Source organism: Protopterus annectens, chromosome 10.part0, assembly GCF_019279795.1.
Source record: "Protopterus annectens isolate FY-2018-M chromosome 10.part0, PAN1.0, whole genome shotgun sequence".
In the NCBI taxonomy this organism is placed as follows: Eukaryota; Metazoa; Chordata; order Ceratodontiformes; family Protopteridae; genus Protopterus; species Protopterus annectens.
The window spans coordinates 759,343,979-759,362,975 of NC_056744.1; the positions used below are offsets into that span (position 1 = coordinate 759,343,979).

At 38.6% G+C, this 18,997-nt stretch overlaps 1 protein-coding gene across 1 annotated transcript in view; it reads left to right on the forward strand.

Annotated features, from left to right (window-relative positions):
* The first annotated feature begins 229 nt into the window (after positions 1–229).
* PDE4B (phosphodiesterase 4B) overlaps positions 230–18,997 on the forward strand; it is a 2,058,783-nt gene continuing 2,040,015 nt past the window's right edge. The window contains exon 1 of the mRNA XM_044085572.1: positions 230–1,034. Within this exon, the coding sequence (XP_043941507.1) occupies positions 784–1,034 (251 nt within the window). The 5' untranslated portion in view covers positions 230–783. The remainder of the gene's footprint in view (positions 1,035–18,997) is intronic.

Here is an 18,997-nt window from a genome sequence, read left to right on the forward strand (position 1 = left end):
AAATAGGTAAACATTTAAACATAAAAATACATTATGTTAATTTTTAGTTACAGTATTTGGTATTTTTTTTTTTCAAGTCTAATAGTTGCTTAATTACAGCAAAACAAGATTGAAACGTAGGTTTGTTTCTTTTTATTAGCAAGCATCATGAGTGCAGATACATAGAGAAAAGGCAAACACGGTGATGGAAAATATTTAGCCAATCATCTTGCAGCAGGTGGAGCTACACACTACTGTGTGAATGTACACAGTTATGAAATTGTGGTACTGAATGAAGATTTTTTTTTAAGATACAAAGCAGCCATTCTTTAAGCTTTAACAGTTTTCTGCCAGGATCTCCAAGCATCACTTGGCCATTGCGGAACATTAAAGCTACTAAGAGTCTCTTCTGTTAATAGTTTAATACAGCAAATCTGTGGAAAGGATTGATCAGGAATTCCTATGAATATTTCATGAGGGAGGTACATTCAGCTGAATGAATTCAATGAGTGTCAGTGTGTAGTTTGCAGACATACCATATCCACAAGGAGGCTACAGAAACAGAAGGCACATAGGCACATTTTTAGAGGCATCGCTGTGAAGTAAGAGCTGTTACTAACTACATCTGCTCATCTCTGTCTCTGGCATTACTGCTGCAGCAGAATTTATCATTTTTAGCTGCTGATAAGTGCTTATTTTTATCTGATCTTCCCGCTGTGACTAGCAGAATTATCATCAACAGAACTACCTGAGTGATATGACTGTAGATTCGTGTGTTGTGAGACATAGGATACCACCAGCAATATGACAACAAATGATTCTTCTTCTTCCAGGGAGCTTACAGCACCAGATGCAGATATTTATATTCGGACTTTTAAGGAACATATGCATTTAGAACTAGAACCTCCCCGGCTGACTGGATTGACCGGAAAGCGGTCAACATCTCCAAAAATCTCACCACGTAGCTCTCCAAGGAACTCACCTCGCCTTTTCAGAAAGTTATTGGTGAATAAAAGCATTCGACAACGCCGTCGATTTACTGTGGCCCATACATGGTAAGACCATAAATCTGTATACACTAATGATTAGTCCCTGAGCAACAAATGCTGTACCAATAAAGGCATGCACGTGTGCTGAATTGAAAAAATGTAACTGCTGTTTTCTGCTCCAATAAACATGAGAGCATTATTATTTTGATTGAAAACATAACTTTCTGTTGAAACAGGAGTTCTAGATGCACTGTAACTTATCCATGCTGTATTTTACTTTTGAAACGGTAGTTTACATACTTGGAGTGAAAGAAGAACATGGCAGAGATCAAGGCTGAGTTTGCCATTTTACCTTTGTCAAACATGACATATTCTGCCAAGGATACAAACAAGTCTTAGAACTGCTTTATATACCACAACATGTATTGTTTCTGCATTTCCATCCAGAAGGATAATTAACATTCTTTCTTGTACCTATTCATTTATTTCTAAATGAAATGGTGATACTGTTATGTTGGCCCTTGAATGCCCTTGGCTATAGATAGGCGTTGCATTATCACCCATTTAGCTATAAAATTGAAACAGAAAAGATACTTTAGTGTAAAAGCAATTATTAAACATAGATGGCTATTTGAAGCACATATTAAATGCATTATTTTCATGGCTTAAGGAAGGCATATTTTTAAAATTAAAGACAGTTGAATTTCAATATCACTGAATGCACTAATTAGACAGAGAGAATGTTCACAGAAGTAAATATCTGCTGCTGGAAAGCAAAACTATCACATAGCATTTATACTTTGAGCAACATTTTTAATAACTTAAATATCAAGCAGAATAAATGCTGACAATTGGCAATGCTATTTATAATGGGTTATTGCTATTTTGGAGGTAGACATTACGTGGTTAACAGGAATATGATAAAATGTTTTGTCCTGCTGGATTTTTCAAAAACTGTTGCATGAAATACAGCTGAAGGAATGACTATGCCCTTCTAGGTTAATGTGTTTGGCTATTACATGTTATGTTAATGGGTGTTACAATGCAGTGCAGTTCAGATAAGATGATATTCTCTGTTCATAACATTATGTCAGATCAAAATGCATTTATATATTATAAGGTCAATGAATTTTGGGATGCTTTATCTCCTCACAATCAATTTAGATTTTAACAGCAGAGTGTTATGGTGAATGCCACCTAGCTGGATGCAGTTCTGTATAAATTAATCTTTTTGCCTGTTTCTGCTACATTCTTGATTATCAGTAGAACGTTGTGCTACATTTTCCTTTCCCCTGGGCATTAATTAATGTGGCTATGTGCTAGGCTTTGTGCTGTGGATAGTACTGTTTTAAAATACGTCTTACTGCTCCCAGGATTATCCCTATCAGACTTTAACAGATTGTCTGAAGGCAGTTAAACTGTATGATGACATTTCAATGGTTTGAGTGTATTTTGTCTGTAATAAATGTAGCAACCTTCTGCAAAATGAAAAGAGAAATCAGTTCAGCATGTTGATCTACATAGAAGGCCCTTCATAGAGGCATACTAATAGGAGAAAAGTTATTTCAGCTGCCATAGTGACATTCTGTTATGCAGTGCTGATAAACTAATGGCAGTGAAGCTTAAGGAATGTAGCTGTCTTGTCATGGGATTTGAAGAGCTTTTCACTACTATATTTTAATGGAATGGAATGATTTTGCTGTTCTTTAAATTATGAGTTTTGGTCACAGGCGAGCTGTATTGAAATAACTTGTACTGATTATTGCTGGAAATGATTGTTATCTTGGTAATAATGTGGAATATACATTTGGCACAACAGCAAAATTAAAATAAAATACAAACAAACTGGATTCTCTTTCTTTAGTGAGAGTCATAGCAGTAAACTGGAGCATAACATATGGGTCAACTCACCAGAGAATATATAGTTATCTGGCTTTATTTATGTTTATGTAAGTATGTATGTGTGTATGTATGCATGCATGCATGCATGCATGCATGTATGTATGTATGTATGTATTTATTATAGCTAGATCTATTTCCTTTCACAAGCTAAAGCTGGCCCTCCACTTACATAAGAAGTGATGTCAGGTTATACTTGATTACCATATAGGTAGTAAAGGCATGCACCAAATCCATTCTTTTTTGCCACTTTGAAACCATCACTTTGATACTCAGATAACACTTTTTGTTTCATGAATAGTTTATCAGTCATTAAAGACCTATTTTATAGCTGTTTTGCTGCTGAACTCTGACTTAATTTACAGTTCTGCATCCACTCACCTTACTCCTTATCCACCTAAATCGGTCCATGCTGTAAACTAATTACTCCAAGGATTTCCATTTTACACTGCTTATTTTATGTTGATGGTATACACAGTTCTGAATATTGTGAACATTGTCATGAGTTTAGTACAGCAATAAGGAAACAAAAGGCAATAAAATCTTATTTGTTGGAAGAAAATTACATTCATTAGAAAAGTATTCTAAATTATATAACAAAAAGGAAACATAAATCGTGTAAAAATACTCTGAAATGGGCATCCATAAAATGAATGAAATATAAATAAGGGATATAAGTGGATAAGAAAGCTACTTATGAGAAAGATAAGAAAAATTGCCCTTGGCCTGTAATGGTGCTATGACATCAAAGGATCCCACTATTAGGGCAATGATAGCCAGTCAAAAAATGATTAGAAACATTTCATAAATGTCAGCTCGGCTTAGTGCTAAAAGTGTAGCTCATACTCTGAGACAGATCAATAATCTGGAAGCTCCATCAGCATTTTACATAAACAAAAACCTTATCAGAATCCAACAAGAGTCAAAATGAATAATTAGAGAACCAACCATATTTGTTTCCCACCAATGCAGCTACCAATTTCGCTTCTAGCTACATCATTACATGACACCCTTTGCTCCTCATAAAGTCATACTTTCAACAGCCACGTGATTGTACAGACATACTTTAAGCTAGTGCAGAAGGCATTACAGTCACAACCTTCACTATTCTATCACTAATTTTATCAGTGCTTCATTCGTTTAAATCAGATGATGTGGTATTTGTCAAGTGTTTCCCTTATCCTAGTGTAAATAAAAGGTAAAAGTGACCACCATCCACTAAAAAGGAAGATGAATTCTATAAGAGCTAGATTCCATTACAAGTAGCTTGAGATTCTGACAGCGATGTTATAAAGTCTAAATAGGTTAAACTTCAGAGAATATGTTTGGGGATATGTTAAATTTTGTGGGAGAGTTTTTCTAAAACTAGGAGTTTTTAATATTTAACCTCCATCAATAGGTATTGTTAGATTTGAAATCACAGGAAAGTAAACGGTCTAAACTGTGGTCTGTACTGTCACTGGTAAACAAAATGTATGGTATCTCACATGAAACCTTTAACCATGATGTTTTTCATTTCCAGATCTTAAAAAAGATGCTAGGTTACATAAAGATCTAAGCTGGAGTGCAGATTTTTATAATAATCCTAAAGGAAACCAAGCCTTAATATATTGTAACCCAAAGTTTATTTGAGAAGGACAATGGCTAATCTAGTGTTCCTCCTGAGAAAGAAAAGACTTTTGATCAGATTTCATCAGATATCCAAAAAAGTGTGTGTGTGTGTGTGTGTGTGTGTGTGTGTGTGTGTGTGTGTGTGTGTGTGTGTGTGTGTGTTTGTGTGTGTGTGTGTGTGGGGGGGTTACTATTTCAAATCAGGTATTAATTAAATGGAGTACATGGCACGCAATCAGAACTCTGTTTTGGATTAAATGCAAGAAAATATGTTGTGTCTATTTGAAGGGACATAAGGAAATAATGGAAGAACTAATATCTTCTGCTAATATGATGAGTGCATACATATTTAGATGTGTATATAATTCAGATTATACAGCTATCAGGGAAAAGGCTACAATTGTGTAATTATCTAGGAAATTCTAGAGGATGTCAATACCAAGTTGCTTGTTACAGGCTTATCTTTAAAAGATTTATTTTTATCTAATAGGCTAATGATCTGCCAATAAAAAAAGAAAACAGAAAAATTGTTCAACGGAGTTTCCATGCATGTGCTCAATAGCATGGCAGGTATTTTCATACTATCAAAAAAATAAAAAATAAATACAAATCAATATACTCCTTTCAGGTAGATTTATAAAAGGAGGAAGCTTCCCTTGTGAAATAGTTATTAGAACAACAGAGAAGATCTTCACTTACAGGCCCAACAATTTTCTCATCTGTTTGCTTTCCATTTCTTTCAGATGCAACTTCCAACATTGACACCAGTTTTGGAGGCCCATTAGATCACATGATGGATTGTTGTATACGTGTCTGCTGATTCAACTCAGATTCCTAAAACACAACTGCAGATATTAGACATTACTTAATAGCTGATGCTTCACTTATTAAACATGTTGGCCCATACTGGAAACTAAATCTAGACTTATCACTTCTCATCAGTTTTTAACAGTAAAGAAACTGATGATGGCGACTCTCAAGAGAATACTTCCCCCTGCTGTAACAAAACTACTTTATGACTGCCTTGGACATGGAAGATGCATGTCACAACTTATTAGTCAGTTAGCTTGCAGGATGGTTATGTTTTTTTTCAAACACCATTTTGCTTCATGTCTGCAACTGCAATTTTCAACTATCCCCAGAGCACATTGTTTCAAGGTGTCTAGCACCATTATTTGATTACATAATGATTGTGTCTGTAAAATAGTTTCCCTGCATAAATTCATACATTCATAGAATTCAAAATACAGAGTTAGTTCAATGGCCATTATCATCTTGTTATTACCTACCATCAGAGGGTACCTCCTGCGTTCACAAGGGTAAGATATTTCAGGTCCAGGAAGAATCTCTCAGCACCCACCCAGTCATCAAGGTTTGCCTTAAAGGAAGCAAGGGTATCACTTGTTTTTTTTTTTTTTTTTATGCAATGGTAGATTATTCCAGACTGAATCGGTGTCCTTGGCCTAACAGGTAGCACACTCACGATTTATGTTGGAGGATCAAAAGATCATGGGTTCTATTCCCACACTAGGTGCCTGGATTTACTTTCAAATATTAACATTTTATTTCAGCATAAGAGGGGTGCTGAACTATTGAGTCTGCTATCCTTTGTATGAGATATTAAAGTAGGGGCCCACAGTAGTGAGTTTATGGTATCTCAGGTGAATGTAAAAGATTCCACAATAATTATTAAGAGTAGTATGGCAATTACCCCTAAGTATATATGAATACAAACTTGGGTTTCTCCCCTGAAAACGTGACTACTGGCCTAGTGGGACTAAACCAGTCAACAAATTGTAACTATATAAGTAAATAAAGATGGGGGAAGCACTGAATAATAATGTTGTCACTCCAGTATGTGCTTTTATTGGTTGATTGAGATTCAAGCCTTTGGTTGAAGTGTCAGTGGAGACATTTGTTTTGTGGAGGTTTCGGAGATGAAGCAGGGTTGAGTCTTTAACAGCACAGACTGATAGATAGAAGCCATTGCACAGAAATCTGTAACAGACAATATATAGGGGCAGATCTTCATGCCTGTCGTGGCAGCTGAGTATATTTAGTCTGGTGATCTTTTTAGTTAGGAACCACTAGGGTTTTTTTAGCTGTGTGATGTGTTTTGGATACATTCATAATAATAATGGGCATTGTACTATACAAGTGGTCTGATCAGTCAGAGTATAGAATGATAACTTTTTTTTTTACCTGTGTGAGATAACTTTATATGTTCAGAATGTGAGACAGAAGGATTTCCAGGCTACTGCTGCTATGCAATGGCCAAAGGACAGACTTGTCTATGAAGGTGGTAGACCGCTGAGAAAAGTATCACTAGTGCAGGGTATTGCCTATACTGCAAGATGCATTTGAGATTCTGTTACCAAAATGACAATCCTACACTTATTTGTGTTTTATTAAAACACCTTCTTAATACATAACCGATCTGTTTGATTTAGTCCTTGCTGTAGTAACACAGTATCACATATTGAGTGCACAACAACAACAACACCCAGCTTTCAGTCATTGGCAGATTTACAGATGTCTCAATTAGTAGTCTGGAAATCCAAGAATTAGATGTGAACAGAAGGGGTCCCAGCACTGAACCCTGATGAAGGCTGCTAATCACTCATTTTGCTTTCGAAGGTAGCATCTGTTACTTTAACTATGTGAGTCCAATCTGTCATGCAGTTTGCATACCATATTAAAACATGAAGGAATACATTTAGACATTTAAGCTTATTTAAAATTCTAACATTAAGAACAAAGTCAAAGGCTATAGCCAAATTCAGGTACACTGTAAGAAATGCATGACTGCCATATACACCTTCAGTGACTTTCTCAAAAAAACTTTAGTAAATTAAGTAAATATGATCACCATTTGACAGTGTCTAAAGCAATAAGATTTTTTTATATTAGAGTATATGGAATAGAAATAATATGCACCATGACTTTGGAAATTAACAGTGTTACGCTGAAAAGTTGATAGGTCCTAGGATCAGGTGTGACCCCCCCACCCCCACCCCTTTTACAGAGTGGTATGATTAAAGTCACTTTCCATACCTCAAGAACATACCATGTCACCATGTTTAAACTGAGCAGTTTTAGAAGGAAGTATGTTTTGCATTAGTCACTAAGAAATCAGACACACTACCATGGACCATAGAATTTACATTTTTAGCTTTACTGAATGCAGTTAGGATATCTTACATAATAGTGCATAGAGGAAGAAACCTGGGAATTTCCAAAACTTGAGTGATTGTTTCTGGTATGAAGTTGGTACACAATTTGTCTGTAAGTATATTATCAGTGCCTTTAGGGCTGGTATTTGTAATACCATTATGAATTAATTCAGAGCATTACTGAGTGTCATTGCTTATTTGTTTGACAATTAAAGATGGCTTTATGATTTTCATTGGCTTTTGGTTTTAATTCTTATTTGTGTTGCACATTGATCTTCCTTATAAACTTTTCACATTTTTGCTAATCTATGTTAGAGAGCCTTTAATTTTGGCACATTTTATTTATTAAAGGTCTTAATTATCTAAAAGGCTTTAATTATCTCACTGTTTTTCTGTCTTTGTTCCCCTGATGAGTGTAAAGTAATTGTGCTTGATGATGAAGGTACCATTTACTAGGATATTTCTACTTGGGTGGGTGCAGATATGGTGGCAGTAGAAGGTTTGCACTCTGCAACCTGGTCCCTCATGGAGTTATGGGAGTATGGTAAAGTTGTGTTAGTGGGTGCAGAGTTATTGGCAGTGGAAGGTTTGCACACTACAGCCTGGTACCTCACTGCATTATGGGAGTGTGGTAGAGTTGTGTTAGTGGAGAGCCACCAAGACTCTTCATTCCTGAATTTTGGAGGTTTCGGGAGTGATGCTTTTACAATTTCAGTGTATTATTGTATCAATATAGGAGAGTTCATGTATTGCTTACCTATCATTTTTGTAAGTGAGATGGTAGCCCCTAGGTTATATTGAGAATAACACTGTTCACAAGACATGTAATGTTTGTCCATTACTAGCTGCCTGTCAGTGAACAATACATAGTCTCTACACTCTTTCAGAATGCCAAGTGGAAATAGGATTGTAACAGAAGGGATAGATGTGGACTCAGCTTCTATGTTTGCCAGGTGGGTGAAATTACCAAAAAAGGAATGATATATATTTAACCAATTTTTGTCACTAGGCATCGATAATATGCTGTGTAGATTAACCATGTTGTAGAAAATGTGTACTAATGAGGCAAAGATGTGCTAACACTCATGCAGCAGAACCTACCAAGAAGAAATTATGTAAAACAGCCTAATATGTGAGTGCTACAGAGCTATAATCTGGTCATAAGAGAGCAGTACATGAAATCCTCATCACTGCCTCTCCTCATCTGTCCAAAAGTATTACTCCTTATAACATTCTATGTAGCACCGATGTTCTCACTTTCCTAATTTCTTCACTTTTCAAACTTAAACATAACAATACTTTCATAATTGCTCTATGAGCATATTGTACTATATTTCATTATCAACAACATTCTCTTTCTAATATGTCCATACATAAGTTATCTCTTCTTCTCACTATTTAATTGCTAGAAATTGCAGGTAATATTACAGTATATTTTTCAATGCTACATCTGTCTTTGCTCCATACAAGCCTCTGTCTATTTCTAATGAATGTTCAACACTACAAATATGTATGCAAGCTAAGCAAATGCTCTGTTTCTAAATGATGTTTATGTAAGCTATTGTAAATCTTTTTCTCTCATGTGTTCACACTTTTCTGTATTTTGCATTCTTTCTGATATCACGTAACTATTTTTATGTATATGTCAAAACTGATGTGAAAGTGGAGCTTTTCTCCCCAGGCCTCTGCTGTAAAAAGGTTTTATCCCAGCTGACTTTCCTGGTAAACAAAGATAGATAAATAAACAAATACATAAATTCCCCATAGTTACATGAAAATGAGGGCTGAATAGGTAGTAAAAATCTCACCACATATAGTCAAGAATAGCACTCAGCTGCCACCAGTAGTACTGCTAGAGGTTAGCTTAGATGTCATACAGCATGCACTTCATGCCAGGATACTACTGACGGAATGAAGGAATATCGATTCAGATCATGGGATAACGATTGCTAGGCTATCGACCTGGAGGTCATTTCAAGCCTAGCTGTTTCATCCCAATATAATACCAATGATACTCTTGTCAATACCCAGGACTGTATTTAGTAATGACTGCCCATGTCAAGGACGGTTGTGGGCACTATCCCCGGTAAGAATTTATGGTGCCCCATCCACACATCTAGGTTAATTTTGAACAGTGTCATAGAGGCGCTCTGCTTCATATGAATTGGCAGCCTGTTCCAATGATGCAGCAGTTGCTGAGAGACAGATCTGTCCCTCCAGCACATTTTATTCAAGTTGCAGGCCGTATTTAGGTCCCTGGAATGAGCAGCTCTAGTCCTGTTTGCTTTATGGATTTGCTTTACAGATGTGCAGCAGATTCATTAGGTTTGGGTTGGAGATTGCTCTGTAAGCCAGGCATAAGTCTCTGCTAAGAAGTTTATACCATACTGAGTATAATGACAGGGACTTTGGTTGGTCTGTGTAAGACATGTGCTGATGTTCCTTGATCTTTGTTAGAAACCTCTGAGGTCTGTCCAATTATTGCAGGTACTTTGTATGGTACATGCCAAAAGGGATGTTATAGTCAATTATGGACCTGATTAGTGATGAGTATAGAGGGGTTATAACCTCCTTTGCTCTAGAGGTGATGCCTTTGCTAATCAAGTGTGCTACATATAAAGCCTTCCTTTCTACAGTAGACACATGGTGGTCAAAGTTAAGGTCGCTGTCTACTTGTGATCCCAAATCCCTTACCGCTTCATAGATACACAGGGTATTGTTAATTTGCTAGTGTGAAGGGACATTGTTTTTATCGAAGGGAATAATGATGCATTTCTTTGCATTTAGTTTGAGACTATTACTAAAGACACCAATTGTTGGTCTGTGTAAGACCCTAATTGCACCCAGTCTGCAGTCATCCACCAGCTTGGTCAGCCACAGCCCCTTGGTTGTGGCCTGAGCGTCTGAGAAGTATATACCAAACAGTAGGTTGTCCTGCAATGACCTTTGTGACATCTTGCTGGTGACAGATTTGCTGTTTGATGTAGAGTCACCCACTTTGATAGTGTGTGACTGGTTCCTGAGCCAGTTGGCAACCCATCTTACAACAAAGGGGTTTACATTCAGTTTGCTAAGTTTATCAGTAATGCCTGAGTGTTAAAGGCCTTAGCCAAATTGAGGAATGTTGTGTGCACAGATGTGTCCTTGTCAATGGCTCTGATCACATTTTCAAAGAAATCCACCAGGTTTAATAGGCAGGATCTGCCTTTGACGAAGCTGAATTGGGTTGGATCCAATGTTTGGAGGTTGCCTATGTCTTTATTATTAGTTCCATGATAATATGTTCCATGGTCTAACAGATGAGGCTGGTCAGACTTATTTGTCAATAATTCCCCGTGTCTGTTGCTAAGCCACCTTTGTGGAGGGGAATAACTGTAGCTTTTCTCCATTCCACAGAAACATAGCCTGTGGTTAGACTGTGATTGAATAGGGTACTTAATGGTGATGCTAGTTCATGTATTAGTTTGTTTAGAAGACAGCCTGGGGTGCTTTCTGGTCCCACAGACGCTGTGCTTTTTGCATTAGACAAGAATTTGCTGACCTGATCTTCGGCTATGTAGGGTGGGGAGGAAGTTGGGGGCAAAGCTTGTGATAAATTTGGAGGGGATAAGGAAATTAAATTTTCACCAAATCTGTCTGCCAGCAGGCTTGCTATCTCTGCAGGATAAGTGTCTGTGTGATACCATTAGTCACTAGTTTGGGACATGCTTGTAGCCTATCTTTTAGGCTGCACATGTAGCTGTAAAAGGCCTTATGTTTATCTTTAGCTGTGATTCCTAACTTTTTCTCAAAGTTACCCTTAGAGGATTTGACACGTTGTCTTATTTGCCTGGTGAGACTGAGGCGAGTTTTTCTCCATTGTTTGGGCCTTACTTTAGTTTTCATAGACAGCAACCTTTTGCATCTGTTGTAAAGTTTGTTGCTGATGGATGTCCATCAGGACAGGTTGTTTTTACTTGGGGCTCTGGCTGTGGTTCTCTCTGGAACATCCAAGTCTATACACTTATCCAAGTGATTGTACAGGGCTTTAGTGTATGCTTTGCTGTAGTTACCACTTCCAGCTAGAGGTGGGGCTTGGAATAAATACTGTGGGAAGAAATAGCCAGGGAATTGTTATGGCTAGGCTTGTATAGGCCCTAGGGCCGATAACCTAGTACCAACCTATGAACTTATGAATGCATTTATATCTTCCCCTAGGAGGGTATAGTTTGCCTTGTTGACGTTTGTTAGTCTGACTTCACCCTTTGAAAGCTCTGGTGGTAGTGCCAGTTCAAAGGTGACAGATTTCTGGTCATATTTAACTAATATCAAAAATGTATCCATCAGAGAGTCAGTAGTTTCAGGTGTCACACATTGCTTGCTTCCAGAATGCCACAAGATGCACACTTCAACCAGTGCTGGTGCCACGCTTGCATGCAGCCACATATAGTTGCTGTAAATATTTAACTAAGAGCAAAGGGAAATGGAGGTATTTGACATGTTGTCTTATTTGCCTGGTGAGACTGAGGCAAGTTCTTCTCCATTGTTTGGGCCTTGCCTTAGTTTTCTTAGACAGCAAACTTTTGCATCTGTTGTAAAGTTTGTTTGGGCCTTGCCTTAGATCCTGCCTATTAGTTGTAGATGATGACTATGACTATGAACTAACCTGGAGCATCAGGGAGCTGTTATAGCAGAAGCAACAACAGTTTCATCAACTGACTTGCAGGCAACAATAAATCTTATAAACAAACAACAGCAGCAGCTGCATGGGACCAAGATGAATGTATGCAATGTTAGACAGCACTTATAAAGACTTTAAAACAAATGTTGTTCATATAGTAGAACACTCTTGACCACTGTGTTTAGTGCAGTAAGGTCAACTCTGGTTGAACTGGTCAATCCAGCAGCAGTGTGCAGAAAGGAATGCAGAAAAAAAAGCCCAGTTAAATCAAGAAAATGGTCCTGCTACACAGTGACAACACAGTCCTAAAATGCAACACATAAAAGGAGGGAACAGATAGTAAAAAAAAAATATTTAATCATGTAGCATGCTGAATACTGTCAATGCTAGTAATTTCCTAATCTAATTGGAGGAGAAACTAAGGAGTATCTCAAACTTGCAAAACTTTGTCACAATAATCAGTATCAAAAGAGATAGCAGTAAATGTAATTTGAAAGCACAAAGATGGAATAAGATAAAAATAAAAAAAAAATGGGGAAGTTGAATGAGTACCAAGGACAAGAATGACAAGTAGGAAGGTATATGTAACACTCTTTTGATGTATTGGTTAATCCCATGAATGTTTACTAAGTGATGGCTTTATATTGTGCTTACCATTGTAGTGCTATGTTATGATAATACAGAACTCTGTGTGTGTGTGTGTGTGTGTGTGTGTGTGTGTGTGTGTGTGTGTGTGTGTGTGTGTGTGTGTGTGTGTGTGTGTGTGTGTATGTGTGTGTGTGTGTGTGTGTGTATGTGTGTGTGTGTGTTGTGTGTGTGTGTGTGCATGTACATACATATATATATATATATATATATATATATATATATATATATCTAGGTTCATAGGCTGGTACTAGGCTATCGGTCCTAGGGCCTATACAAGCCTAGCCATAACAATTCCCTGGCTATTTCTTCCCACAATATTTACTTCCCTGAACCCTTGTCTAGCAGGGCGACTGACGTGATCCTCGGGGTGAATTTCCTATCTCCCATCCAATCGTCAAGGTCCCTTTTGAAGAGGGGCAAAGAGGTGCTCTGCTTGACATGTATGGGCAGCCTATTCCAGAGTATGGGGAGCTCCTGGGTCAGGAATCTATCCCTCTAGCATGTTTTGTTCATTGTGATGACAAGGTTTAGATCCCTGGAGCATGTGGCTCTGAGGGATTGGGATTTCTTTAAGTGTAGCATGTCCAACAGCTCTGTGCTTGACATGACCTTGTATGTTAAGGAGAGATCACCTTTGAGTAGGCAATATGTGACAGACTATAGCTGGAGTTTTTTTAGATGGTCAGCATAGGGCATCTTCTTTAGGCCTATAATTCTTTTAGTGAGGTATTTCTGTGGCCTTTCGGCTATCCTTTACATTCTTCAGGGCAACACTACAGATATACTGGAAAATATCCTACACTGGATATCCATAACAATTTCACAAGAAAAAATATTCCTAGGTAATGTGAATGTCAGTTGCACATAAACTCTAACTCCACTACATCTAGCATGAACTTACTTGGTTTCACACATCTGATTAATAGCCCTGCACATTGTAACAAGAATCAAATTCCTTATTAGACTGGATCCTCATATCAGACCATAGCAAATGCCACATCACAATTACAATGTCTGACTGTGTCAATGAACATCCACAATCTATACAACCAGACAAATGTGAACAAATCTCAGTAAGGAATATTTTAGAAGACTAAAATTAATACTGAAAGCAGCCCCAACATATAGGAACAAAACACAAGCTATCTATAAACCAATTTGTTCTTCCTGTTCTAACTAATGATTTTGGGGTGTCTGACTGGCCCCAAAAGGTACTGGATCAGTTAGACAGGAAAAGAAGAGAAATGCTTTACACTTATCAAATGATTTATAAAAATGAGTGTATACCAAGATTATACATTTTCCCCATTCTATAGGAGGTATGGGCCTCCTCAAAATTGATTATATGTATAGATCTACGATCATAGGACTGCATACATATCAGCTGTCCTCACAAGATGCCCAAGCATCAGGGACCTCCAAAACAGAAATGCAAGCAAACTCCGCCCCCCAATACAACCCAAATGACACATAGCCCACAAACTCAGTGTGCCACTCAACCACAGCCCATAAGGCATAACAACGTACCCGACACTCTAGTCATAGGTGACTCTATAGTCAGGCACACTGATGTTCCACTCACCAGGCTCAACAAGGAGAAAGTTACTGTCAGCTACCTGTCAGGTGCCAGGATCGGCCACAAAACACACACACTCAGGTCACTCCAGAACAAGTACAAATATGACACTGTCATTGTCCATGTTGGTGTGAATGACCTGAGATGTACCTCCCTGGACTACATGAAAAGAGACATGGAGGAGCTCTCTGATCTTGTAGCCCAGGCAGGTATGACCCTAGCCCTGAGTAGCATCCTGCCATCACCCAGAATGATACCACAGTGCACAGACAAAATGATTGACTTCAACAATTGGCTAAATGTCTGTTGTCATTCTAAGGGGATCCAGTATTTGTCTGCCTGGGATGACATGATCGACAGACCACAATGCTTTGCCAGAGATGGCCTGCACCTGTCGCCCTTGGGATTCCGGATACTGGCTAAGGCCCTTACCACCCCTATAGTGCCTTTTTTAGGCAAGGTTCAAATGACAAATTCATCACCATAACAGGTACAAGCAAGTAAAATCTGAGGGTGAAGCTACACAATCCTAGATGTCTAAACCTCAAAATGCAGTCACTCGAGGCACTCCTTAAGATGGAGAACATCGACATCTGTGCAATGACAGAGACCTGGTTCAAAGCTCCAGAGAGCACCCCTGCATTACCAGGCTATAATTCATTCCACACCTTTCGGCCACCTAACCTGGAATGAAGCACTAAAGGTGGAGGCATGTCCATATTCATTAAGGATATCCACACCTCCAGGCTAGTTGCACAGCATAATGCATCCGAGATTATCCAAGTGCAACTAATTCTGGGCAAAACTGCAATCCAAATTGTAGCTTGCTACAGACCCCCCACCATGCCCCAGGATTCCCACTCCTCATTTCTTGATACACTGGAAAGTATTAGGGTACAACCCAACACCCTAATAATGGGCGGTTTCAACTACCCCACCATTAACTGGGAAAACTACTCATGTACCAAATCTTTTGCTCAACGTTTTCTGGAATTCATAAATTCCAACACCTTGGATCAACTTATTCACACCCCCACCAAGGGCAGCAATATCCTAGACCTGGTTATTACCAACATGGGCAACCGGTGTTCCACACCAGAGGTCAATTCCTCTTTGGTCAGATCTGACCACAAGCTAATCACCCTAGACATACACATCCCGCCCCCACTGCCAATTAGGGAAACCACTGTAAAAAACTTCTCCAAAGCCAACTTCACACTTCTTAAGACAGAAGTGGCAAACTTCATGACACCCATGCAGACGAACAATAGAGGTACGACTGCTGAATCCTATACAAATGCACTTTATAAGCACTTACATGCTATCCCTAATAGAACCAAGATGCTATTCTCCAAAAAAGGAAGCCAATCTGGTGGTCCTCTGCCATAAACAAACTCTACAACAGAAGAAAGAAACTGTTGCAAAAAAGAGTAAAATCCCATGACTGGAGGAACTCCCTGGTCAACCTCAGTAAGAAGCTGAGATCCCTCATAAAATCCTCCAAAGCTAGTTACGAAAACAAAATTGCCACTGACTCTAAAGACAACCACAAAGCATTCTATAGCTATGTCAAGAATCTCAATGGCAACACTCAGATCTGCTCTGAGTTACAGCACAATGGCACTAAATATACAGAACCAACTGATATTGCCAACATTCTGGCAAATAGGTTCAGTGCTAACTTTACTCCCCCTCACCCCCTAGAAGGCCCATCTCTATACTGGAAGAATGCAAAGTTCCTGTAATCATGGCTGCACAGGTAAAAAACACACTCTCCAAAGCCAAGAAGACAGCATCCATGGGACCTGACAATATCCCAGGCTGCGTTCTACACAAACTACAGAATGAACTGGCACCCTACCTAAGTACCGTGTTCAGTCATAGCCTCACCTCAGGCTTTGTGCCCACTGAATGGCGCACCACAATGGTTATCCCACTCCATAAAGGGGGAGCCACAACGGACCCCGGGAACTACCACCCCATTAGCCTGATGAGCCTGGTCTGCAAGGCCATGGAACATATCATCATGGAACTCATAAACAAAGACATTGGTAATCGCCAAACTCTGGACCCTACCCAGTTCGGATTTGTAAAAGGCAGATCATGTCTCCTAAACCTGATTGACTTCTTTGAAGCAGCTACTAAAGCCATAGATGAGGGTAAGGTGGTTCACACAGCTTATCTAGATCTTGCCAAGGCTTTTGACACCATCCCCCACTCTGGAATTATAGATAAGCTCACTATACTAGGTATAAATCCCTATGTCATAAGATGGGTTGCCAATTGGCTCATGGACAGAACCCACACTGTGAAAGTAGCAGACTCCAAATCCGACTTCAGACCGGTGAAAAGTGGAGTACCACAGGGTTCAGTCCTGGATCCTCTCCTGTTTGGTATCTACTTCTCTGAAGTACAGGCTAACACAGAAGGTCTTTGGCTAACAAAGTTTGCAGATGACTGCAAACTAGGAGCCATAATCAAAACTCCTAACGATATGGACATACTACAAAAGGGCCTCACTGAGACAGATGCCTGGTCTCAAAGCCATGGCCTGAAGATCAATGCCAAAAAGTGTATTGTCATCCCCTTTGGTAAAAACTCTGTACCTATGAACTACAACATAGCTGGTAGTCTACTTAATGCTAAAATGTGATAAGAGACCTTGGGACACAGGTGGACAGTAGTCTCACCTTTGATAATCACATCACGACAGTAGTCAGGAAATCCTTCTACATGGCTCACCTCATCACAAAAGGTTTCTCATCCAGAAAGAAAGAGGTCATTGTTCCCCTCTACTCATCACTCATTAGACCCATTATAGAGTACAATGCCCCTTTTGGTATGTACCTCACAAGACATCTACAACAACTGGAAAGGCCACAGAAATACCTCACAAAGAGGATTACCGGCCTCAAACAGATGCCCTACACTGACCATCTCAAAAAACATCAGCTTTCTCCGTCGCATATTGATCTCTTCCTAACATACAAAGCTATGTCAAACCCAGAGCTGTTGGACATGCTCCACTTAAAGAAATCCCAATCCCTCCGAGCTACATGCTCTAGGGACCTAAATCTCGTCACCACAATAAACAGAACATGCTGGAGGGATAGATTCCTGTCCCAGATACTTCCCATACTCTGGAACAGACTACCTATCTCTGTCAAACAGAGCTCCTCATTAGCACTCTTCAAAAAAAATCTTGATGATTGGATGGGAAATAGGAAATTCACCCCAGGGATCACTTCTATGGCTCTGCTCGACAGGGGCACAGGAAAATAATTTTTTTGGGTGGCGAAAGCCAGGGTACATTTTTGGCTAGGCTTATATAGGCCCTAAGGCCAATATCCTAGTACCTACATATGAACCTATGAACCTATACGATCCAAACATAATGAAAGTTTTAAAACATGAGGAGAACAAGTCTAAGAAGACTTCCTTGCTTAGTTTAGCAGAAGCATATGTGTGTCAAGCAGGAATGTAAATCAAACTAGAAGTAGACAAAAATCCAACAGCAACTGAATGTGCCAAAAAACAAATGATAGGATAGAAGGTGAAGAATCAGATGCAAGAAATGTGGAAAAGGCATTAAAAACAGTTGCAGGTATAGAAAACTCCTGGAACAATCTCATGTTGATCAGGATCTGATGCCGGAATGACTAAGGAGAGAGGTGAATTTAAACCAAAAGATGAAAGGTTTTGGTGGTGCAGGACAGTGGATTATGTACACATTGGTTTACAAAGTCCATCGAACATGGCGGAGAAACAGACAAGTGTAGGTTTTGTAAAACAGAATTGGAAACAGTTGCACATCTTGTTGCTGAGTGTGATACACTAATGGCAGTGGGCCTGTATTCTGAAAGGCAAAATAATGTGGCATGACTGTTGCACTGGGACACATCAACGTCCAAAATAAAGTCCATAGTGGGTTAACAGATCCTTGTCTCCAAAAATAAGTATCCAAGAACAAGCGAAGTAGAATGGAACATGGCTGAATCATAAAAAATATATAAACTTTAATAGAACACTTATTATGAACACTTCTAAACAAAATAAATAAAGATAAAAGGACATAAAATATAACAAAGGTAAGCTCTTTCACATCAATTTCAGATACTTCATCAAACCATTAAAAACCCGAAACATTGCAACAATTTAAAACAATTGTAAGCTGGACAATGCTTACACCTAGCTAAATAAATTAAATTTTTACTGATGCAATCAGCCTATAAGGAAAATGTATACTGCATTTTCATAGCTGGGTGTTTAAATATATTCCTAGTCTCCATGTATGAACATAGTATGCTGGGAAGTCTAACTGATCCTTAAGAGAAAGAATACAGGAGCATCTTAGTGAAATATGAAGAAATATACAGATCAATGCACTAGTTGGACATGTTAATTTGAATAATTGTCATGTTTTGTTTTTCAGATGATACAATTTGTATATATAGATAAAAGT